This window comes from Limtongia smithiae (genome assembly GCF_038497785.1).
Source record: "Limtongia smithiae strain NRRL Y-17922 unplaced genomic scaffold V1518scaffold_5, whole genome shotgun sequence".
Classification (NCBI taxonomy): domain Eukaryota; kingdom Fungi; phylum Ascomycota; class Lipomycetes; order Lipomycetales; family Lipomycetaceae; genus Limtongia; species Limtongia smithiae.
Window position 1 is genome coordinate 128945 of NW_027117626.1, and position 22285 is coordinate 151229.

A 22285-nucleotide genomic window follows, 5' to 3' on the forward strand; every position below is an offset into this window, starting at 1 on the left:
TGTTCAACTGTTCGCAGACAAAAAAATAAGCGTGCGGCGCAAATTATGGATCACATTGTGAGTCGTGCTGTAGATTACTGGGATTATGTGACTCGGCGCACACGATGTCCTGCGGCGCAGGGGGCGGCGTGCGGCTCAGATGCAGCGCGGCGCCGAAACTATCCTCACACGCGCAACCACCGCACCTTTCGCGTTGCATGCAACTCTCTCTCGTCGCCCCCACCACCGCAATGCAGTTCCGGCGCCGCGTCGCCGTGCTGGCGCTGCTCATATTCTGTGTGGTCGCTACAGGCGTGCAACGTGCGCGCGCGACCGCTGCAATGGCGGCGCTCGCCGCCCGCGCCAGCAGCGCCTATCGGGATAGTGCGAAGGACGAGAGCGTCAGAATGAAGGAGTACGTCCTCGGATCGTGTTCACCAGCGATGGTCGTCTCGGAGAATGAGATTTTGATCACGGCTGCAAAGCGGAGCATGGCTGTCGATACTAAGGCCTATGCCATCGGCAGCGAAGGGGAGGACCTCGAGAGCAGCGACGGCGGCAGCGGAGGCACACAGGATCTAGTGGCAGTGCGCATGAACTTTGGTCCGATCGGCCAGAAGTTTTACTTCAATCCCAATGTACTACCATTGCCGCGAAAGCGGCTACGCTCGAACGAAGGCGAGCACAGCGGCGAAATCGATGCATACAACGACGGAGCGGAGTTTCTGGGGTTCGCGCGCTACGGCGAGGAGACGCTGCATGAGGTGCGGTGGTGTCGCATGTCGTGGCAAATATCACGCGTGACCGGCAAGCGACACGTCGCGTGCACGACTCGCGAGACGCCGCGTGCGCTCAAGAACCCATCGTTTGGGTGGCTGCGCGATCAGTGTCCGGAGGAGTTGTTTTTCCTAGAGTCCGACCAAGGCCTCGTCGATCAGCGCGTATTCTTCTCGCCCTTCGGCGAGCCGCTCATGATTGTCGGAACAAACTCGCACTACACATGTCTAGGGCTTTATCTGATCGATCTGCGCGTGCTGACACCAACAATCGGCGCCATGCTCGCGCCAGACGACGGGCGCGTGGTGCCTGTGCGGTACAATACCTGGATCGAGCTGCTGGACACCCCGGCAAAGATGAACACGCCGTTAAAGAAGAATTGGTATCTGCTCTGGGATCTCGACAACGTTGCATATATTTCGCGCAACGCACAGCCCCAGGATATATCGCGGCTGGACGACCTCACGTTCGCCAACGTGGCCGCAACGAATGAGGACTGCTTCGGGTCGTCCGTTGAACTCTCTGACGTCGTCGCTGTGCACCAGGCCACAAACTCGCTCCGACTAACGCTGTGCGATTTCCCCTGCGAGCCGACCGCGAATAACACAGTACTGGTCTCGATCGTGCATGTCAAGCACGTCTATAACGGCGACGTCGTCTACAAGCGACATGTCATCGTCATGGAGCCCTCGGCACCATTTCGGATAATTGCCTATAGTCGCAATCTTATTTATGCTGGCACAGATGAGTCTGAGATCTTGTATTCCGTCTCGTTGGCGTGGAACATGCATGACCGCACGCGACCAACATGGGACGAGTATCTTGCATCGGCGGCGCCGAAGGATGAGGCGGAGGGCGAGACGACTGTGGAGGATGATGTTAACCAGCGGATCCGATTACACCGGCTGCAGCGCAGAGCACTGCCGCCACCAGTTCCAAAACCTAAGAGCAACAAGATTGGCAAGAAGAAGCCATCCGGTAATGCTGGGTCTGACGCGAAAACTCCAGCGCCGGCAAAGCCAAAAGCGGGAGAGTACGGATCGAAGAAGTATCAAATGTCGCTGATGGAGCCGTACGCTATCCCATTAGCGGACAAGAAGAAAAATGCACCTATGGTCAATCCCACGGACTGGATACCGGTCCAGGAGTTTGACCACTCCAAGTACTCGGACGTGAACATGCCACTGCAGTATCCCTCGTCGCCGCTAGTGTCGGATTTTTACCATGGCTGGCTGGACGACACAATTATCGTTTCATTTGGGCTGCAGGACGCATACTCTGGTCTGATCGAGGTTACGGCACGGAGACTCGTGGAGTGTTTAGTGATGTGCAATGTGTGATGGTATTATATAACATTTGTGCTACCCATATATAAGGAATATTCACTTCTACAGTCTGATATTTCCAGTGTCAAAGCGGCGGAGGATGTACGGCGACATAACGCCGTTGAACACGAGCGTGCCGTAGACGAGCAGCGCAAATCCGATGAGCTGGAGCGAGCGGAAGTGTTCCCACCCAATCATGATCGAGATGACCCAGATGCCGAGCGTGCGGCAGGTGTCAATGGTGGAGCGCGCGGTCGCGGAAACGCGTTTTGTGACAGAGATGCCGAAAAAGTTGAACGCGCCAATGCAGAGCATGATCGCGAGCGACGAGACTAGCACCGGGCCATGCGTGAAGATCTGTGCGATGCCGGTCGGCACGTCGAAGAAGCCGCCGTGGCCGCCATCGGTGCGACCGACGATGATGTAGGACACGATCATTATCAAGGCGGTGATAGCAAAGCCAAAGATACCTTCGTATCCCACGACGAGCATCGAGTCGAGGTGGTATTTTGCCAGCAGGTGCTCTTCGTACACGAACTGCGTCGCAGTGAAGATCTGTGCAAGTGCAATGAGAAGCACGCCGAACGCGATCTGCAAGAATGACCGCGCGACAGGACCACCTTCCTCCATAGAAGACAACTCAGTAGGTACGTCCGGCGCGTAGATCACACCACTGAGCCCGACTATAAAGACGCCGAGGACGACGAGCCCGAGCGCAGCCCACTGACGCAGCGCGAGCTGCTTGTGCAGGAATACGACGGAGAACAGCCCGACGAAGAGCACCAGCGCGCCGCGGGTCATCTGGTAGATCGACACGGGAGTAAAGAATAAGCCCACGTTCATGAGCGTCGTCCCGCAGATGTCGCAGAATGCAGGCAACGCGAGTGCGTAGATGCGGCGGCCTGCGAGCGGTTGCGGAGGCCGCACAGCGGTCGCTGAGTCGGCGGAGGGGACGGTTGCGAGCAGCGACATGTTCGCGTCGGTGCTGATCTGCAGCTCATCGGTGACCGCGTCGCCGTCGCTCTCACTCGTAGCGGCGTCCGCCGCGATCTCAACTGCGTCGATTTCACCACTCTCCAACACATCGCCCCGGCGTGAGAGAACGTAGCCGTGCCATCCTCGGCGCGCGTACACGATCGCATAGCACGATGCCTCGGCGATGAACATCTGGAACGTCTGGATCACCGGCTGCTCGAAGAACCTCCGGGTACGCGCCGGGCCGTCGCAGTTCGCGACACACTGGTTATCCTGGAACTTGGTAAGCAGCGAGTTTGCGCACCCCGTTATGAGCATGCCGGCGACCAGCACTGTCGTAGCATAGCGCGCGGCCGCAGCCATGCGCGCGGCGTCGGTCGGCATTGCGGTGCGTGGAGTGTGGAGTGTGGACGTGAGCTCGTGACGGCGGCGTGGTTACACCACTGTGGGTCTGACGTCACCGATAACCGCACCGCCTTCGCATACTATGATATACGAATGCAGATAGGTTTATATGTTCTACACATGTCTCAATCCTACCTCCGCTCTTCGGTCTTGTACTGCACAAACCGAGCAAGGTTTATCGCTGCGTCATCCGCACGCATGCGCAGCACTTGCTGCGTGCGGCCGTCAATGCTCTTTGCCATCCTCCGCACCTTCTCCAGACAACCCGACAAGTGCTTCAGCAAGCCACCCCGCACAAACACCTCATAGTCGTAATCGTAGGCCTTGTCCCCAAAAATGTCAAACAGCGCATCAAGTGACTCAATAACCACCTCAGACCGGGTGTTCGGAAGGCTTGCGACTTGGGTGATCAAAAATACGGCGATCTCCCGTGTCATGTCCACGCGGCCTTGGCGCTGTGCGAGAGCGCCGAGAAGGCCGACAGTGCGCACCTGGAACTCCAACTGTACGTACGATGTCATGTCATGGCCGGGGTCATTGGTGCTGCGAGGACTCTCGTGATCAGACGTCTTGGCCTTGAACGCGTTAATGAGATACCGCACGTCAGCTAGCTGCACTGGTACTTTCCCGCTCATCGTCTTTGAGCATGCCCACTGCACGCCGATACATGCTGTACTATTATCCAATGAGGAATTGGGGTCGTCGATCAGAGTCCGCAGCAGTGTCGCCATCGTAGTCCATAGCCCAAGTGCGCATGTGCGCCATTCGTTCTCCGTGCTGCAAAGTACTGTGAGGGTCCACGCCGAGTTGTTCAGTGCATGCAGAGCGTGTGACTGAAGTTCCGCAATCGGCAGTAGTGTCACCATGTACGGTACCAGCCTCCGGAGAGTATTTACCGCTTCGCCGGCATCATCGACCGCCTGCATATCCTCATCTGAATCTTCCTGCTTGCCCTCTTCCTCCATCGCATCGTCTCCGTCCGCATCTGGCATGGGGTCACTGCGGGATTTCCCGCCTTTCTGCGGCGCTGTGAGACTTTCACTAATACCTGTGATAAGCTCGAGAGCGATCTGTACCCCGATTATGTTGTTCTGCGCGGCCTGGTATTTCTCGTCCGTGATTGCTGGTGGCCTCTCGACACCGTCAACAAGGTTTGGCGCAAGGACGCTCAAGCAATCCCTAACGTCCACGGCATTTAAACAATCTGATAAAGTCGCCACAATATCGTCTATTTCCGCTGCTGCGGTGGCATTAGATGAAGCGCCCACCGTTTCGAGGATGTTATACTGCACTCCTGCGAGATACACGCGCACAGGCACGCTACAATTATCCGAGAAAGAAAATCCTGAACTCTTGATCTTCTCAACATATTCCTTGTTCATATCGCTAAGCACGTACAAGTTCTCAGCAGCGATAACCTTTGTTGACTCCGGCACGGTGTTGGATGAGATCAATTGCATGTCGACATTAGTAAGATCTGGTAACCGAGACACGATCGAAGTGCGAATGTCGTCGGAGCAACCGCCAAGTGAGGTCGTCAGCGCGAGTACGTTCTCCAAGAGCGAGTACATGAGCCTTCGTTCCGGTCCCGCAATATTCTGGGCTAGCAACTTCTCAATCTGCATCCGTTAGGGTCGTGTACGGCAATAAAACCATTGGGTCTCACCTTTCCCAAATATACGGTAACAGACGCAAGCACGTCCTTGCGCCACAGAAATACGCACACTTCGTAGCCTTGCTCGGCCGCAAGACTTCGTAGTATACCAAAGCCCTCGCACACAACTTCTTCGTCGGAGTCGGTGAGCGACCTCTCCAGTACTGTTTGCACCAATTTCTCGCGTAACAAATAGTTCCGTGCCGCCGACATCTCAAGCACACTGGAAATCGTCCGCGCGGCCGTTATGCGGTCACGCGCAGAAGAGGACGAGAGCTGTCGGACTAGTGCGGCGGAAGATTCTTGGGTCGAAGCTGCAGCGACTGCGGCCGACGACGACAACGACGACGTCGCGTTGCGTGTCGGCGGCGGCGCACGAATGGCGGAGACTCGCACAAGGCTATTGCGCGAGGCGCGCTTAGTCTTAACCATGAGGCCAAGTGTGGAGGAGGTGATGAGGATGGGACAAAAAGTCGAGGGGACTTGGAACAAAAAAAAAGTTGATTGGGAGATTTCCCCAAAGAGAAGGCCGTCAACAGCCGCGACGCGCCGTCTTTCTGCGCTTGGCTCTCTCATCCGCACGACATGGCGTCCACTCGCGAGCTACCGCGTAGGATAAAGGTGGGATCTTATTGGTTTGCAATTGTTGAATTGTTCTAATGGCCAGCCCCTCGATGTCGCCGTCGTCAATCGCATTGCTGCCGGCGAGATTATCGTGCAGCCCGCGAACGCGCTCAAGGAGATGCTCGAGAACTCTATCGACGCCGGAAGTAGCGCGATCGACATAGTCGCTAAGGACGGTGGTTTGAAACTACTTCAGATCACCGACAATGGCACCGGCATCAGAGTATGTTCTTCTCCCCTTCGTGCATTCGCCACCAGATGCGCGTCGGCACACAGTCTAACCTCCGAACAGCGCGACGACCTACCAATCCTCTGCGAACGATTCACTACGTCAAAGCTACAAACATTCGACGACTTAAATGCACTAGCGACATACGGCTTTCGTGGCGAGGCTCTTGCGAGTATCTCTCACATCGCCCATCTCACAGTAACCACACGCACGCGTGACAGCGACTGCGCGTGGCGTGCAGGCTACGCTGACGGTAAGCTCGTGACCAAGGCAGGCAGCAATGGGAGTGCCACAGCGCCGAAGCCGGTAGCTGGGCGGCAAGGAACGCAGATTCTTGTCGAGGATTTGTTCTTCAACGTACCCTCGCGACTACGCGCGTTCAGGTCACCGGCGGATGAGTACAACAAGATCGTGGACATCGTCGGACGATACGGCGTACACTCCGCCGGAATTGGATTCACTTGCAAAAAGGTATGATTCCGTGTTCGCCGTACTCACTGTTCTTAGTTCTAATGTGTTTAGCACGGCGATGCTCACCCGTCGCTCATCATCCCTGCACAAGCATCCACGATTGACCGAATCCGCATCGTTTTTGGCTCTGTGGTTGCGAGCGAATTGACAGAAGTAAATACACAAGAGAATCGGAAACTTGGCTTCCTCGGCGCCTCAGGCTGGGTCTCCAACGCAAACTACAACTCCAAGAAGAGCGCGCAGCCAGTGTTCTTCATCAATCGTACGGATCTCTCTTGCTTTGTTTAACAATGTCAACTAATAAGAGTAGATCGTCTCGTGTCGTGCGACCCGCTGAAACGGGCCCTTGCGGCACTGTACACCGCATTCTTACCAAAAGGTGCCCACGCCTTCATGTACATGTCGCTGCACATTGCGCCGGATAAGTTAGACGTGAACGTGCATCCTACTAAGCGCGAGGTGCGGTTCCTCAACGAGGACGAGATCGTGGCGCTTGTATGCGACTCAGTGCAGGACGCGCTTGGGCGTGTTGACAGTAGTCGCAATTTCAAGACACAGAGTGTGCTGGTTGGCGGAGGCGCGCCGATTGAGGCATCTGGCGAGCCAGTAGGTGTGTTATTGATTGACATATTGAGTTGGTGACTCTGGCTAATTCCTGTTCAAGCGAGTGGAGGAAAGAAGCGGGTATACGAGTATAATCTAGTCCGAACCGACGCCAAGGAGCGCAAGATCACTGCCATGTTTGAATCAAAACGTGTCAAGCGAGCACCAGCTCCTGCCGATGCGAAAGCTTCCATGCCAGACACCATTGACGTCCTCAGAAGGGAACCAGAGCTAATTCCCGAGAACTACGAGCTCGTGGATCGCGACAGAGTCGCTATCAAGCTTGATAGTATCAAAAATTTACGTGAACTGGTTAAGAAGGATTTGCATCGAGGTCTGACTGAAGTATTTGCCGATCACACCTTTGTCGGCGTCGTTGACGAGAGCAAGCGCCTCGCATGCATACAACATGGGGTGAAGCTCTTTCTGGTTGACTACGGTGCTGTCAGTTTCGAACTCTTTTATCAAATTGGGCTCTCTGATTTTGGAAACTTTGGATTTATTAGGCTCGTCACGCCCTTATCCATCCGCGAGCTACTTCGGCTCGTATTCGAAACCGATGATGGCAGTATGCATACACTAACTCCGGAGCAAGAAAACGACATCGAAGTGATGACCAATCAACTGATCACAATGCGCGCAATGTTGATGGAGTACTTTTCAATGGACATTTCCGAGAAGGGCGATTTGCAGACGCTACCAATGCTGTTGAAGGGGTATATCCCCCCAATAGCAAAGCTGCCTGAGTTTATATATCGCGCATGCAAAAACGTATGTTGAACAAGAGAGACAAGACAGAGAGATACTGATAGCGAGAATAGGTCGACTACACGAGAGAATCCGAATGCTTCAAATCATTCCTGCGTGAGCTCGCCATTTTTTACGTGCCTGAGCCACTGCCGTTGCCTCTACCAGGATCGACGCCGCCGCTATTTGCTGATGAGACTGGCGAGTCGATACAACAGACCAGTTCGACTGTGTTGGAGCAGCGGCGAACAGACCTGCAGAAGAGTATAGAGCACTTCATATTTCCAAGCGTCGCGCGGCGGCTAATTGGCGCGAAGTCGTTACTCAACGCGGTTGTCGAGATTGCGAATTTGCCGGGGCTGTATAAGATATTCGAGCGGTGTTAGATATTGGCGTTTGACCGGATTATGGCTGGTTGGGAACACGGATATGTAGGTGGATCTTGTATTCAGACTCGGTGAGTCTTGTATATGAGACGAAGGTAGCTCATGGAGAATATGATTTTGCTATCTTGTGACTCCTTATGCAACAGCCTCTCACACTGCATCTTTGTTGGACAGATAGGTCGGTTTGTCATTCATAGGCGCTCAGTGAATCCGTCCTATGATCAGACGGCAACCCGACCACAACGGTTGCATGGTGCCAAAATAAGCTCCTCTACCCTAGTAGATTGACAACTTGGTGTTGCAAACCTGCTTTATGGGAACGTCAAGTGATGCGCTTGATTCCACTCACTGTTGGCGCACGTTGCAGCAACGATGACCGCACGTTTCAGCAACTCTTAACACAGTGCGCCAGTAACTTGCACGCTGACACAACCCCGCACACAGTGCTAAATGTCGTCGGTAAGACGTTCGGCACTATATTCTGGTCTAAGGACGCATATTAATTTATCCAGTGCCAGTGACAGTGGCAGGGTGTCTTAAGTGACTGTCTATCGTGCGACTGACGCGCGCCACTGTAATGCGCTTTAGATAGTATGTAAAGGTGAATGGCCTATTAGATTACAGTCGAACTAAGCAATTTTGAACATATCACTGCCACAAAATGAACCCATAAGTATCCAAATCACCAAAATTTTTCCCACAGCTCCAAAATGCGCCCCAGTCCTTCCAGATACCAAGTGCCCTAAGACATCATGTAATGTCTGTGCTGATACTGGTTCAAGTCCTGACCAAGCAATGTCTCCAGCATCTGAAGGCCGAGGCGAGCAGCCGAATTGGCCGCTTAGAGGATGGAGCAGGTGATCGAGCCGAGCTCCTCAACTGTTAAGGGGCGTTAGAATCGAAGTAAAGACCGGCATACAGAAGCGTAGGACATACCAGCGGGAACTTCGGGCTTGGCGACAACAACGATGGTCTTGGATTCCATTGAAAAGATTGGTTGGTAGGTTGGATTAGCGGAGGCTAGAGAACTGAAGAGAGCGGTAGAGTAGCGAACGAGTTGAGAGCTGATGAGGATACAACATCTCGGAGGAGGAAGCGCCTTTTTATAGACTAACAGCTGTGCCCACTGTCGCTGTCGCCGTTGACCCCGCTGCCGTCGTCGTGAGGGGGGAGGGGGCCGCGACCTGCCTGCACGCCGGAGAGTGCCTGATCAGAGACATGTGGCCAGAAGAGGCTGCATTGCATATAAAGTGATAGCACAGAATTCAGAGACAATGCGATCAGCAACCGTGGAACAATCCTAACTCAAGAGCAGACAAGGAAGCCACGCCAAACAGGAAATACCGACAATATCTTCCATGGATACCAAGAGCATAATGCAGCCACCAGTATACGCTATTTCAGACGGCAGGCGGCTTGATTGACGCCTGTCTCGTGGTGTGCGAGGAGCGGAACTTACTAAACTGCCACAGACCGCGCGTAACAACGAACGTATGCCGCCAGAACGTCATATCTGTAACACAGACACAGAGTAAGCAACAGCCCAGCAGCAAATTTGGACAGAGCGGGCAGCATGAGTTGCGAACTTGCCGCGCCAAACTCGGATATCAGACCCACGTGGAAACAATAGTCGCGATCCAACGTCGACTAAGTTTAGGGGGCGAGTCCACATGACTGACCTGTCTTCATTCGGACGCGCTAGTGACAACAGCTGACAGCGGGTTCGTATTTGTGGCACAGCAAAAGATGACCGTGCCTGTGCTTGCGGGATACGAGAGCGCCATGCCTTGTCACATTTTTGACGCCCCAGCCGGGGAGCAAACACGCCGCCGCTGTTCTCGTGGGCGGCTGAACAGGACGGGAAATGACAGAGTGCGCCAGTACGAGGATCCGAGCTTGACAGAATACCTGTTTCAGTACACATACCAGAAGTGCAGCATTGACTCCGATGCGCTCGTGGGCGGCAACGGTGTCTCAGCGACTTCAGCCCCAAACCGTCAAAAGGAGAGGGGACACCGAAAGCACGGTGGGGTAGTGGGTATCTTAGACAGTGCTAATTTGCCACGTGTCATTTTTCCATCGCCGTGGGTATCATATTTGCATGTGGAAGTGCAGCGAAATTCGTGGCGCGCATAGAGTCGCGTACGGTGAAGACGTTTTATTGTTCCACGGCGCGGGGTTTGTATTGTTCTTGCGCACGCGGCCGGGATGCCCCCCCCGGAGAGCACAGCCGCCGGCCCTTACGCGGCGAGCACTATGGTAAACGGCAATAGCCTCCCGCGTGGACGACTCAGCGTATTGTATGCCTCTCGGGCAGCCGACATTTGCTTGTCGCACCGAGGGTCGCACTACACGGCAAAATGACTCTATTCTATACACGCACCGCCGTAGCCTGAGCATACGTCTAAGTCTTATCTACAAGCAGCTACTGTCTATTTACTGCTTATAAAGCTTCCCCGTTTAAAAATTTCCATGTAATTCCAGATCATCAGCTGGTAGAAGATCGAATAATTAAGGGCGAGCGCACAGTGCATATGGACATATATCGCGCGATGCTCATCGATTAGGGTTTACTACCGTGAAATCTCGCGCTTGAGCCATGCAGGTGGTTGAAAGTGCTGGGAAATAATCCCTCTTATTTCTTGAAGTGCCCTACCTATACTTGTGGCTCATGGCAGCAATGCCTGCGGCAGCATAAGAAATATAGAGCGCACCACGTGAGTGCGCGGCGTCGTCTCAGACATCAGGCTTCAATTTCGACCGAGTATCCGGGCCGTCGGCATGCCAAAGCAGCCGCTGTCGATCTTAGTAGTGCATTGCAACTGTCGTGAAGCGCGTCGGTGCACCCAAGTAAATCTTTTTTTCCTCAGACAACGGCATAGTCGATTACTGACAGTTGTAGCGAGTATGTACTCGATCTTGGGGTAAGCCGACACTGCCGGAGTGGGATGCGACTGTGGTCTCGAATTCCTTGGCGAGAAGAAGCACAGCGACGACATCGTAAACGCCGTCGAGACCGCACGAGTCAGTTTGGCAAACATCACTAGCGCTGGTTTCACGAAATTGCTTGAAGATTAAGCGGTTAGAGCGCATTTCTCCAGTAGCGACCGTTACGCAATAAGCTTCCAGCGCGCCCTAAAGTGTCCAACTCTGTTGTCGGGCGAGGTCGGCTCTCTCAATACGCCACGTCTTGAACTCCGTAAACTAATTATTGTAGCAAATTAGTCGGGGAAGGACCAGACTTCGTTCATGATCACAGCGGTGTCGCCATCGTGCGTATCCGCGAACTTCGACGACGACGACGACGACGATCATACGCGACGCTTCCTCCGACTTTGAGCTCGAAATTCTTGTAGTCTTGAGCTTTGGTACCTGACAGAAGTCGGGTCATTTTGCGTCGTCGTAGCTTAGCCAGGCAAAAGATGTCTGTAGCCCGTGGTTGTTGCTCACATCCGCAAGATGCGTCTGTATGCCCCTGTCAGGCCGGAGACAGGCAATTGCTTCCTCAGGCGCGAGCGCATCAGTCAGGTACTTAATATTACTGACATCAACAAGCTTGAATAGTGCGTACAAAGGTCCCGAGCGTTTCTTTCTCAGTCTAGAGGCATCCACCCGCAGACGCATGTTTGAATGATAAGGATAGTCAAACATATATTAGAACACAAGAATCACTGTATAATCTCAAATCTCAACTACGAGCTTCTCACAGCTAACACCCTTCTGTAAAATGTCAAGCGCGGCGTCGACACCAGCAAGACCACCCTCAACGACACGGGCAGGCGGGCTGGGCACAACAGAGCCGTCGGCGATGTGCTGCTTGAGCCAAGCAAATATGAATGCCACGAATTCCGCTCGCTCGATATCATTCTCGGGTGGGACAATAAACTTCATCATGACGCCAGGAGTGATCGGCTCTTGCTCGGGAGTGAATGGCCGCGCTTCGCTCAGCAGCGCAGGCTCCGATTCGGTGCCGAATTCCTTCAGAATGGCATGGCACGACTTCATGTCGCCAGCAGAATCAAAGCCTGTGCTTATGCTCAGACCATCTTCCTTCGCGGCCCTGACGATCTGCTCGACGACGTCCGTGTCATGGTAGTCAAACACTTTCGCCGCACCAAGGCTCTTCACGTAGTCGAAATTCTTTGGACTCGCAGACGCAAATACTGTGTATCCCATCGTCTTTGCTGTCTGCACAGCCATGCCGCCGATGCTACTTGCGCCGCCCCAGACAAGCATGCACTTCTTGTCCGCTGCGGTGTAGCTCGTGTCGCGCCGAAGACCGATTGAGTACCACCCTGACCACGCGGTGAGGATCGCCATAGGAAATGTTGCAGCATCGACAAAGCTCATAGAATCCGGAAGCTCCATAATGTCAGCAGACGAGACGACTACTTTCTCCTGCAGCGCACCGTAGTCAGGCTTGCCGAAACTGTAAAACGATGGTGCCATTGCAAGCACGCGCGCGCCGACTTTGGGAGCGCCGGCCGGGACATCGGTGCCTGTGGCAATGACAATCCCCGCAACGTCAGAGCCTATCACTGCTGGATGCTTGATGTGGAAGCCCCAGCCACGCTGGTACCAGTCCAGAGGGTTCAGCGCAACTGCTTTGGTCTCGATCAGCAGCTCACCGGGGCCGGGCGTCGGTGTCGCGCGCTGGATCAACTCGGCGGGAGCACCAGCCGCGGGAAGGTAATAGGCAAGATGGGTCATGGCAGTTACCATTGAGCTCTTACATGAAGAGACAAATAGAGGGAAGACAGGCGTTTTTGTCGTATATATGCCCGGGTGATAAGCTGATTGTCAGCACGCTGATTGTCAGCACATAAGACGCGGAGTCGGGATTTATCTATTCCCGACAACATCTGGACGACTACTGCACGGCGGCCTAGCTATGGCCCACCGCGTTCTGCATATGCTCCTGTTCAGCAGAAAGGCCTAGACCAAGTCCACAATGCTTTTAAACAACGGAGGACCAGATCAGCTCATGCAGAGGGGCGAGTTATCGATATGCGACAGCGCGGGCTGACTAGACTGGGGACGCGAGAACGCGCGTGTTTCGTTGAGTCGCTCATCTCTCATCGCCAGATCTGAAGAGTACCGCATCGCAACCTCCATTGAACTAGCTACACCTCTATCACGAGCTTGGTTCCACTCACGCCTGCTCGTAATATATCCATCGCTTTGTCTGCACTGGCCAACCCGCCTTCCATAATGCGCACAGGTGGACTCGGCACAAATCTTCCCTCGTCTATCGCAGTTGCAAGCCAAGCAAACACAAATCTTGTGAACTCAGCGCGCTCGGCATCATCCAGCGGGCTCACGATAAACTTGACGATCACTCCGTCTGCTTGTGGTGCGTTTCCAAACATTGGTACAGCCTCCGCCAATCGCGTAGGTACACCGTTGGCGTCGACAAATTCGCGTAGAACCTGCAAACAGTCCGCTGTCGCGCCTACAGCGTCGAAGCCGGTGTTCAGCCACACACCGTCGTCCTTTGCAGCTTTGACAATAGCATCTGCGGCGCCGTCGCACTTGTAATCAAATACCTTGTGTGCTCCGAGCTGCTTTACATACTCTGAGTGCTTCTCGCTGGCTACTGCGTACACCACGAACCCAAGCGCGGCGGAGATCTGTACTGCCGCACTGCCGATGCTACTGGCTCCTCCCCATACTAACATGCCCATCTTATCCTCTGGCATGAACTTCGTTTCACGTGGCATACCAATCGTGTACCATCCGCTCCAGGTTGTGACGACCGCCATTGGCAGAGATGCGCCCGATTCGAACGGCATGTCGTCAGGCAGTAGCATAACATTGGCGGCGGGGACTAACGCAATCTCTTGTAGTCCCCCATAGTCTGGAGCAGCTTTTGTGGCAAACGTAGGTGCCTTTGCGCATACGCGCGCTCCAACCGGTGGGGCCGCATCGTCTGGCAAAGCGCTGCCGCGTGCAATGATTATTCCTGCAATGTCTGAGCCAACCACAGCAGGAAACCTGGCCACATTGAAACCGCGATCACGCTGCACATAGTCGAGTGGGTTAAAAGCGACTGCTTTGACGGCAATGAGAACCTCGTTCGCACCTGGACGCGGCGTCGGACGGTGCACGAGCTCCAGCGGCCTACCTACTTCGGTTAAAACCGCTGCAATATGCGTGTCTGCAGCCATTGCTGTCGGTGAAGAAATCACATTGTGTTTATACGATCCATGGGGTATATAAGTGGCGGACGAATGCGGAGTTATGGGCTGCGGAGACGGGGCGGAAATTTACTAGTCTAAAGTCCACCGAGGGGTATCCCCAACTCTAACCCCTGATTAGCGATTGTCTATTCAAGAAATGACGTCATCGGCCATCAGCTCGGGTCCGAGCTGCTGACTGCTCTATTCTTCGCTATCTTACACTTCCAGAACCAGCTTCACGCCACTCACGCCCGACTTGAGAATGTCCATACCCTTCTGCGCTGCCGCAAGTCCGCCTTCGACGATCTCGAGCTTCGGGCTCGGCACGTAAGTACCCGCGTCGAGCTGCTTGCGCAGCCACATGAACGCTTGACGATAGAGCTGTGAGCGCGCAGCTTCCTCGTAGCACCGCACAAATAGCATCTCCACGCCGGGAGTCTTAGGTGCATCGTCACCGAACGGTACCGCCTCCGCCAGCATCGCCGTTTCGCCGTCTTCTGCGCCAAACTCTTTCAAAACGTCCATACACGCTTGCATATCACCAGCAGCATCAAATGCCAGATGCAGCGATATGCCGTCAGAAATCGCCGAGGTTACAATAGAATCAACAACAGTACTGCTTTTGTAATCAAAAACCCGGCTCGCGCCGAGTGATTTAAGGTACTCGGTGTGCTTCGGACTAGCAGTCGTGTACACGGTGAATCCCATCTGCTTCGCGACCTGGATGCCCGCGCTGCCAATGCTGCTCGCTCCGCCCCAGACCAGCATTCCCATGTAGTCATCCGGCTTGTACGAAGTGGTAAACGGGAGACCAAGAACGTGGTATGCAGTCCATGCCGTTAGCACTGACGCTGGCAGTAACGTCGCCTCGCTAAATTTCAGAGAGTCTGGCAGCACCATAGCGTATGTCGCGGGCACGAGAACCTTCGTCTGGAATCCGCCGTAATCCGGTGCAGCTTCTGTAAAAACCGACGGCGCAAATGCGCACACGCGGGTCCCGACAGCCGGCGTGCCCGGCGGCATGTCTGGTCCGCATGCCAGCACGACGCCGGCAATGTCGGTACCAATAACAGCGGGATAGCCCTTGACTGCAAAGCCGTAGGTCTGCATTTTCCAATCTAGTGGGTTTAGCGCAATGGCTCTCACATCGATTAGAATCTCGCCCGCGCTAGGGGTCGGAGTTGTGCGATAGACTAGCTCCAGCGGTGCATGAGGTGCGGGCAGGATGGCGGCGAGATGCTGACCTGGCGGAGGAGGTGATTCAAGAGTCGACATAATGCAACGATTGATTAACTAGAGCGATATATGATCAACGAAACCAGAAACTGATGATGGCTGTGATGAAAGCGCGATTGGCTGTTGAACGACGCGGAGTTAGTTGTGGCCCTCCAATTCAGTCGGCGATCGCGAATCCACTGCAGGTTAGGGTACCACCTGATGTGGACAATGGCGGCGGTCGCTCTAACTTGTCTCAAAGACACATCAACTAGGCCAGCTATATTTCTGTTCAGACGAACAAAAAGCGTTAATATATGCTATAGCTGAACCGACTGCGCAGATAGGATAGGATATCCACGAAGGAGTTTGGTTTGCATGCTGCACACATGATTGAAGGTGTCTACCAGAATCGGTTACATCTCCTCGATCGACATCATTTAGAGCTGAATACAGCTATAAAATATCTCTCTCAGTTTTGCTTACAATTGTTATTAGCTTTAGGTGTAATACAACTCACCATAAACGGGCAAATTGCTAGAGACAGTGTAGAGAGTCTGTGATGCACTCGTGAAGAGATCAGTCTGCCAGAGCAGCGATTGCAAAGCTCATACCATTAATTTAACCGAGTAATTCTCATGCGAATTTGAAGCCAGAACGATCTGTGGCGCTATCATGTCGCCTCTGCCGGTGTTGGATCAACGACGCGCCAAACTAATCTGGGCGCAGCGATCTCAGGCAGGTATATCTCAAGTATGGTCCAGCAAACTGAAAACATCGCAAAGACGCCAGAAAACAGACATGCGAAAAGCGTGACCAAAGTGCGCTAGACCACTGGATGCCAACCCAGAAGAGCAGCGCGTCCACATGCAAGCAGGGTTAGGGGCAAGAATGACGCGTCGGCCTAAAGTTTGCGTGTAATTTCCGAATCGAGTTTCGCGTTGTTTGGCCGTCGTCTCTCCGCCAGCTTCTTCTTCTCTCTCTTCCTTCTCCCCCCACCCCGTTGTAATCCCCTCTCATCATCACCCGCTGTCACAGTTTCGTGTCTGTGCGCATTGTTGCGCGCGCCGTCGTCGCGTATTGTATGTGATAGCGCTCCGCGTCTGGCTACTGTATTTCTTTATCGCCGGTCGATCAGGCACAATCGCATTATATCGCCACCGGTCTGTTCAGAGTTTCCGGCATATAGTTTGCCACTGAGCATTGAGATATACGAGCGAATATATATTGCGCTGATCCGCCGCGATGGACGTCTCTTCGATTTCCGACATCAACCCGTCGTCGCAGTATTATACATCCTATTACGCAGCCGCGCCCATTCAACAGAACGTGATTCCAGGATCGTACCCCCCTACCGACAAAGCTATTTATAGTGCTCCGTATTTGTCGCCTGCGCAGATTCATACATCGCTGTACCATCCCGGATCAAGTATCCCGCTGCAAGTGTATCCGATTGTTCCGCAAGGCTACAATTCTCCCCAGCTCTTGCCTCTGGACATGTACAATCCCGGACTTCGCGCTTCTGCCGCTTCAGGAATTCCGTCGTCCGCAATTTATCACCACAGACCTCAAGGATCAGTATACGACGGCGGTCATGCTCAGCATTTCCGACCCGTTCCGACCATGGTCAAGAGCAACCGAGGCTCAGATCGCCGCTCTGACGATCGAGTAAGTATAGTCTATAGGTGAAGATTCACATACTAACTAGAACCAGAACGGAGTTCAACAATCTCAGCAATATCAGCGACCGGCGCAGCAATCACCGAACAACCGGAAGTACGTCCCGCCGCCAGTCGCTGCAGCCGCTGCAGCTGCAGCGTCTTCTGCTGTCAAGACCGAGAGCAACGGTACCAGGATTGATAGTCCTACACGTAACAGAGGTTCTCAGAGTTCTGTACTGCAGTCGATCAATATCAATAATGTCAACAACGCTGGAGCAGCGGATGGCAAAGGACAGCGAAGGGACACATCCGCAACAACTTCGACTGGCGATCTCATGGATTTACCTTCGCCAACACAGACATCGACACCAGTGCTGCCGATGGTGTCGTATAATCCTGATGATTATGCCATCCCGCTTGCAATCGCACCACAACCTGGCGTGGCCGTGTTTTCTCTGGAGGAGTCCCTGAAAAATCCGCGCAACACCACAAATGTATACATTCGTGGTCTCGCACCGCTCACAAACGACCACACTTTGGTTACGATTGTACAGCGATTTGGACGTCTTACTACAGCGAAGGCTATGATCGACAACGTGACAGGCCTGTGCAAGGGGTATGTTGCATTGCAAATCGAAGAGAGTAGTACTAACAGATTGAAGGTTTGGATTTGCTCAGTTTGAGACTGAGCAAGAGGCCGCGCAGTGCATTTGCGGCCTGGCGCAATATGGATACCAGACATCTTTTGCCAAGGTCAGAGCGATGGTGACTGAGATTGATGAGAAGTATACTGACTTGGAAGTAGCAATCGTTTGCGCTGCGACTAAAGGAGTTGCAGAACTCGGAGTCTACGAATGTGTACTTCTCTAACATCCCAAGACACTGGGACAAGACAGTATGTATTAGCTTTTGCCCTCTACTTGTGCTGCGCATGTTAACATGTCGGATACAGGAGTTTAAGCAGATCCTCGAGGAATACTCTGTTGTGTCGCTAAAGGTGCTGCGCGACGGTAATGGAAACAACCGCGGTGTTGGTTTTGCCAGGTATTAAGGTCTACGGCCTGTCCATGTATTTACATGCTAACGCCAGCAGATTCGCAACACGCCAGGTGGCTGAAGAGATTGTGAACAAATTTCACGGTCTTCCGATTGGAGAGAATGGTACACCGATTCAAGTGCGATTCAGCGATACCGAGGCTCAGAAGCGGTTGAAGCAGATCACTGTGAAGAAGCGCAACTGGCGGGCACACGAATACCAAGTTCTTGCTGCGCAGCGCGCACTTGAGGAATACATTTCTATGCCTCGTGCGCTGATGTACAAGCAAGCGCCGCTTCCATATGCGCCAGCGCCGTACGGAGTTGTTGCTACTGCAGGTCAAGATGGCGCTATGATGTCGAACGCTTCGCCGATGAGTGAGCAACAGTTGAGCGGCAGTCCATCTAAGCAATCGTATTCTGCACAGGACGCTGGGTATGTATACTAGGGCGAGAGCGTGCATGCACACGTGTATGACGAATAAGATGCCGTAGTGCTTGGCTGTCTTGGTGTGCCTGAGTGCTAAAATTGCTTGCAGTGAACCAGCTACGGACGAAGAAGACATGGCTGTCGATACGTGATATCTTGCTGGACGTTTTGCTGTTGTTCGAATCGCATACCAGTCGGAGTTGTATTTTTAACGGCGATATAATTTTCCGCGCCAATTTGTTACTGCTGCTGCGTTATATGCTGTTCGGGATCTTTGTAGAGTTTATGCCTACCGTAGGAGGAGTTATTATTACTAGCGGATATTTGCATCTCGGTATGGTGTTTTGTGTGTTTTCGGGATATGGCTGCTCTTCGCGTGTTTGCGAGTGTTGTGATGTAATGTGTTCTGTTTGTAATGAGGTTGAGTAAAATCTATTATGCAGATTTGCGCAAAAGTTGAAATTTGCTATCGCAGCGGTCGCAGGTGGTCCACATCATCATTGTCGTTATCCTCCTCCTCTCCCTCATCTTCATCATCCTCTTCATCGTCACCGTCTTCGTCTTCGTCATCAACTTCGCTATCACTTCGGACCTGATGGTCGATACCCCGTTCGCGTTGTTGCGCAAGGACGGCCTCAAAGTCCTTTAGCATGGCTTTGCTGAACCCTGAGGCCTGAACATCGACGTCAAGCGCAGCGACACGGGAGACGTCGCGATGAAAGTCGGGATAATCTGCAGCGACATAGTTGAGTCGTTTGGCAAAGAATCTACGAATGCAGTCCACGTCACGAGCAAAGTAACGTTCAGCGTCGGCGTGGTCCACGCTGACGCATTGAGGGAAATCTATGACGACGAATGGTGTTGATTCTTCTTGGGTGTCGGATGATCTGACATCAGAGGTTGCGTCGGACTCGTCATGATGGCGACGGATAGCGATCTTGTTGTCGGTGTCGAGGATCATGATGTTGAATTCGTTGAAATCGCAGTGAATGATGCCGTGGTTTGCAAGACGGACGATGAATGACATGAGCGCGGAGTAGAGAGCGGAGGGCTTCTTGTGTGAGGTGAGCTGGCGCATGGGGAAGCCTGGGACGAGAGACATGACGATACAATGCCGGGAATGGTCAATCGGTTCAGGCACAGGGAAGCCAGCGTTGTAGAGCGCGCGCATGAAAGCATACTCCTTTGTGGCAGAAAGGCGGGACATGTACATCCAGCTGGACGCGTGCTTGTTGCGCAGATAGTCTCTATTTGTCTTGATTGAGCGAAAACTAGTGCGACCGAGTCTGTGGATCTTGAGGACGCGCTTGGAGGTGGAGGCGGCCTTGGGGGGGGCTTTGGGAGTGTCGCCGGTGGATTTGGTGGAGGACGCTGCGGCGTCGCCGCCGACGACGATGTGTATATCGGATTCTTTGCCAACGCCAATTTGGCGACCGACTGCGTAGACAGAGCCGCGATTCGCAAAGGCTCTTATGGCAAGGAAGTCGTAGCCACCGTATGTGAGTCGGTAACCGTCGTCTGCGGACTCTCAGTACGAGGACGATGACAAATAAGTTGCAAAAAAACTTACACTTTGCATTCTTCACTCGAGCAATAAGATTTGCCTTCGCCAGTTCTGAAATGCAGTTGTGGACGCCAGATCCACCGCGGAGAGCAGCAATCTGCGCGATGAGCACAGTAGGTACGACTTCGTGGTTGCGCGAACCCATCTCTGTCTGCGGTGCGCGTCAGCAGTCGCCCAAACACGAAAATATATGAAAAACAACATACAGCAGTGAGAACTCGGAAGTCGTCGCTAGAGAGGTAGCGCATGGCGGCAGTGTTAAGTTTCATTGTGGGCGACGTAGGGGATATGAGGGATATGGAGGATGGAAGACATGGTTAGAAGTCGTGAAGTGCTAAGTGAAAATTGCGTTGGGAGTTTCGCGCCGTACACATCACGTGAATTTCGATGTCAGCACTCTCCAGCAAATTCGTGGTCTTGACTCCGCAAAATAAACTAAAGTTGATAGTAAAAGTAGCATAGAGTAACTATAGTAAGCTCATGAAACCTAGGCAATAGCGAGCAAAGGCCGGAGTTCTGGCGGTGGAACGCTCTGCTCCACAAACGATGGATCACGTGTGACTCGATCATAAATCACATCTCAAGTGCTCATCCATACGGTACGAGCGCTGGTCAGACCTTACCGCATACCACACCACCATCAGCACAGGCGTCCTCATGGAGCCCGTGGCTAAGGAGTTTGCTCGTGTTGAGCGTGCCGGCGACTTTGGCCGCTACGTGAGTGAAGTGGACGGCATGCTGGACGCGCTTGCGCGTGCACGCAGCACAATCGATGCCGGTGGGTGTGCCCGACGACAGTGCCCCGATCAAAAGCAGCTGGCTGACATGTAGCGAAAGCACCCCAATCGCGACGGGAACAGGCGACATATCTGCGCACGCGGGCGACTGAATTTGCTACTCGGATTGGATCGGCGCAGAAGGAAGTGCATGGCGCGCTAAGCAAGTACGGCAAGGCGCTGGACAAGAAGTTCAAGAGTGACGTCGGCGCTGCGTACAACGGCGCCGCATTTTCTGGCTCCTCGCGGCGGGGGGGCAATGTATCGGATGCGACGAAGGCAGCGAAAGCGGGAGAGGCGAACGGTCGCGCACTACTGGATCGCGCTATCGCAATGCACTTGATCCGGGAGGGTGAGTTCGAGGTCGCCGATACATTGATTGCGGAGGCGGGGCTCGCGATTCCGGCGTCCTTGGAACGAGAGTTTGTGGAGCTGTACCGCATTCTCGCCGCGCTTGAGCGGCGCGATCTGGCACCCGCGATCGCGTGGGCGGCCAGTCGGCGTGCGCAACTGACAGAGGCGAGCAGCAACCTCGAGTTCACGCTGCACAGTCTGCAGTTTGTGAGTTACTTCATGGAGAATGAGAACGAGGACAACAAAGGTCCTGACCGCGCGCTTGCATACGCGCGCGCAAATTTTGCGCAGTTCGGAGAGAAATATCTCAGCGAGATCTCGAAGTTGATGTGTGGGTTTTTGTTCAAGGCTAATCTTGCGGCGTCGCCGTACGCGAGCGTGTTTTTATCGCCGCTGGCGTGGAGCGACGTTGCGCGGGCGCTGACGAAGGAGTTTTGCGGGCTTCTGGGGCTGTCGTCAGAGTCGCCGCTGGGGATTGCGACGGCAGCAGGCGCGATCGCGTTGCCGACACTGTTGAAGATGGGAAGCATCATGCGGGAGACGCAGACAGAGTGGACCTCCGAGAACGAGCTACCAGTGGAAATTCCGCTGCCGGCGTCGTTTCAGTTCCATGCTATCTTTGTCTGTCCGGTGTCGAAGGAACAGACGACGGATGAGAACCCGCCAATGATGATGCCGTGCGGGCACATTGTCGCGAAGGAGAGTTTGGCACGCATGAGCAAACAAAATCCGAACCAGCGGTTCAAGTGCCCATACTGTCCGAGCGAGAGCATCCCGACGCAAGCCATCCGGGTGTACTTTTGAGTTGGCGGACGGTGGGGTTTTGTATTTCTGTAGCCGGTGTTATGGGCATTTATCATTTTCGCTGTTAATTGAGCTAATATTTCTATGTACAT

At 53.7% G+C, this 22285-nt stretch overlaps 10 protein-coding genes across 10 annotated transcripts; 4 read left to right on the forward strand and 6 right to left on the reverse strand.

The window, feature by feature from the left end:
• The first annotated feature begins 175 nt into the window (after positions 1-175).
• V1518DRAFT_415629 (uncharacterized protein) lies at positions 176-2155 on the forward strand. The gene has a single exon (XM_066903858.1). It carries the CDS (start codon positions 198-200, stop codon positions 2094-2096), a length of 1899 nt encoding a protein of 632 aa, XP_066759698.1. The 5' UTR covers positions 176-197; the 3' UTR covers positions 2097-2155.
• Positions 2145-3419, reverse strand: V1518DRAFT_373380 (uncharacterized protein; the record flags this gene model as incomplete). Its single annotated transcript, XM_066901429.1, has 1 exon — positions 2145-3419. The coding sequence occupies one exon, from the start codon at positions 3417-3419 to the stop codon at positions 2145-2147; it is 1275 nt and encodes a 424-aa protein (XP_066759699.1).
• A 173-nt stretch (positions 3420-3592) lies between these two features.
• Positions 3593-5547, reverse strand: V1518DRAFT_426993 (uncharacterized protein; the record flags this gene model as incomplete). Its single annotated transcript, XM_066906014.1, has 2 exons — positions 3593-5080; positions 5128-5547. 2 exons carry the CDS (start codon positions 5545-5547, stop codon positions 3593-3595), a joined length of 1908 nt encoding a protein of 635 aa, XP_066759700.1.
• Positions 5548-5700: 153 nt separating this feature from the next.
• V1518DRAFT_426994 (histidine kinase-like ATPase) lies at positions 5701-8175 on the forward strand (the record flags this gene model as incomplete). Its single annotated transcript, XM_066906015.1, has 7 exons — positions 5701-5736; positions 5783-5962; positions 6032-6439; positions 6491-6701; positions 6750-7049; positions 7104-7813; positions 7864-8175. The coding sequence occupies 7 exons, from the start codon at positions 5701-5703 to the stop codon at positions 8173-8175; spliced, it is 2157 nt and encodes a 718-aa protein (XP_066759701.1).
• A 3631-nt stretch (positions 8176-11806) lies between these two features.
• Positions 11807-13022, reverse strand: V1518DRAFT_415640 (chaperonin 10-like protein). Its single transcript, XM_066903859.1, has one exon. It carries the CDS (start codon positions 12895-12897, stop codon positions 11857-11859), a length of 1041 nt encoding a protein of 346 aa, XP_066759702.1. The 5' UTR covers positions 12898-13022; the 3' UTR covers positions 11807-11856.
• A 241-nt stretch (positions 13023-13263) lies between these two features.
• On the reverse strand, positions 13264-14421 carry V1518DRAFT_415641 (chaperonin 10-like protein). The gene has a single exon (XM_066903860.1). It carries the CDS (start codon positions 14340-14342, stop codon positions 13299-13301), a length of 1044 nt encoding a protein of 347 aa, XP_066759703.1. The 5' UTR covers positions 14343-14421; the 3' UTR covers positions 13264-13298.
• A 26-nt stretch (positions 14422-14447) lies between these two features.
• On the reverse strand, positions 14448-15736 carry V1518DRAFT_415642 (chaperonin 10-like protein). Its single transcript, XM_066903861.1, has one exon. The coding sequence runs from the start codon at positions 15627-15629 to the stop codon at positions 14571-14573; it is 1059 nt and encodes a 352-aa protein (XP_066759704.1). The 5' UTR covers positions 15630-15736; the 3' UTR covers positions 14448-14570.
• A 784-nt stretch (positions 15737-16520) lies between these two features.
• Positions 16521-19157, forward strand: V1518DRAFT_415647 (uncharacterized protein). The gene is made up of 6 exons (XM_066903862.1): positions 16521-17237; positions 17284-17846; positions 17893-17983; positions 18036-18125; positions 18183-18274; positions 18324-19157. Exons 1-6 carry the CDS (start codon positions 16815-16817, stop codon positions 18712-18714), a joined length of 1650 nt encoding a protein of 549 aa, XP_066759705.1. The 5' UTR covers positions 16521-16814; the 3' UTR covers positions 18715-19157.
• Positions 18972-20528, reverse strand: V1518DRAFT_450272 (Rio2, N-terminal-domain-containing protein; the record flags this gene model as incomplete). Its single annotated transcript, XM_066906506.1, has 3 exons — positions 18972-20213; positions 20266-20410; positions 20466-20528. 3 exons carry the CDS (start codon positions 20526-20528, stop codon positions 19162-19164), a joined length of 1260 nt encoding a protein of 419 aa, XP_066759706.1. The 3' UTR covers positions 18972-19161.
• A 249-nt stretch (positions 20529-20777) lies between these two features.
• Positions 20778-22283, forward strand: V1518DRAFT_415653 (CTLH/CRA C-terminal to lish motif domain-containing protein). The gene is made up of 2 exons (XM_066903863.1): positions 20778-21037; positions 21097-22283. Exons 1-2 carry the CDS (start codon positions 20917-20919, stop codon positions 22191-22193), a joined length of 1218 nt encoding a protein of 405 aa, XP_066759707.1. The 5' UTR covers positions 20778-20916; the 3' UTR covers positions 22194-22283.
• Positions 22284-22285: the final 2 nt, after the last annotated feature.

What these genes read in the sequence shown, in the direction of transcription:
- V1518DRAFT_415629 (XM_066903858.1), top strand. Translation starts at nt 198, where the DNA reads ATGCAACTCTCTCTCGTCGCCCCCACCACCGCAATGCAGTTCCGGCGC.
- V1518DRAFT_415640 (XM_066903859.1), bottom strand. Translation starts at nt 12,897, where the DNA reads ATGGTAACTGCCATGACCCATCTTGCCTATTACCTTCCCGCGGCTGGT.
- V1518DRAFT_415641 (XM_066903860.1), bottom strand. Translation starts at nt 14,342, where the DNA reads ATGGCTGCAGACACGCATATTGCAGCGGTTTTAACCGAAGTAGGTAGG.
- V1518DRAFT_415642 (XM_066903861.1), bottom strand. Translation starts at nt 15,629, where the DNA reads ATGTCGACTCTTGAATCACCTCCTCCGCCAGGTCAGCATCTCGCCGCC.
- V1518DRAFT_415647 (XM_066903862.1), top strand. Translation starts at nt 16,815, where the DNA reads ATGGACGTCTCTTCGATTTCCGACATCAACCCGTCGTCGCAGTATTAT. An exon ending in GTGACAGGCCTGTGCAAGGG is followed by an intron (nt 17,847 to 17,892) that starts GTATGTTGCATT and finishes AACAGATTGAAG; the next exon opens with GTTTGGATTTGCTCAGTTTG. An exon ending in ACCAGACATCTTTTGCCAAG is followed by an intron (nt 17,984 to 18,035) that starts GTCAGAGCGATG and finishes ACTTGGAAGTAG; the next exon opens with CAATCGTTTGCGCTGCGACT.
- V1518DRAFT_415653 (XM_066903863.1), top strand. Translation starts at nt 20,917, where the DNA reads ATGGAGCCCGTGGCTAAGGAGTTTGCTCGTGTTGAGCGTGCCGGCGAC. An exon ending in ACGCAGCACAATCGATGCCG is followed by an intron (nt 21,038 to 21,096) that starts GTGGGTGTGCCC and finishes ATGTAGCGAAAG; the next exon opens with CACCCCAATCGCGACGGGAA.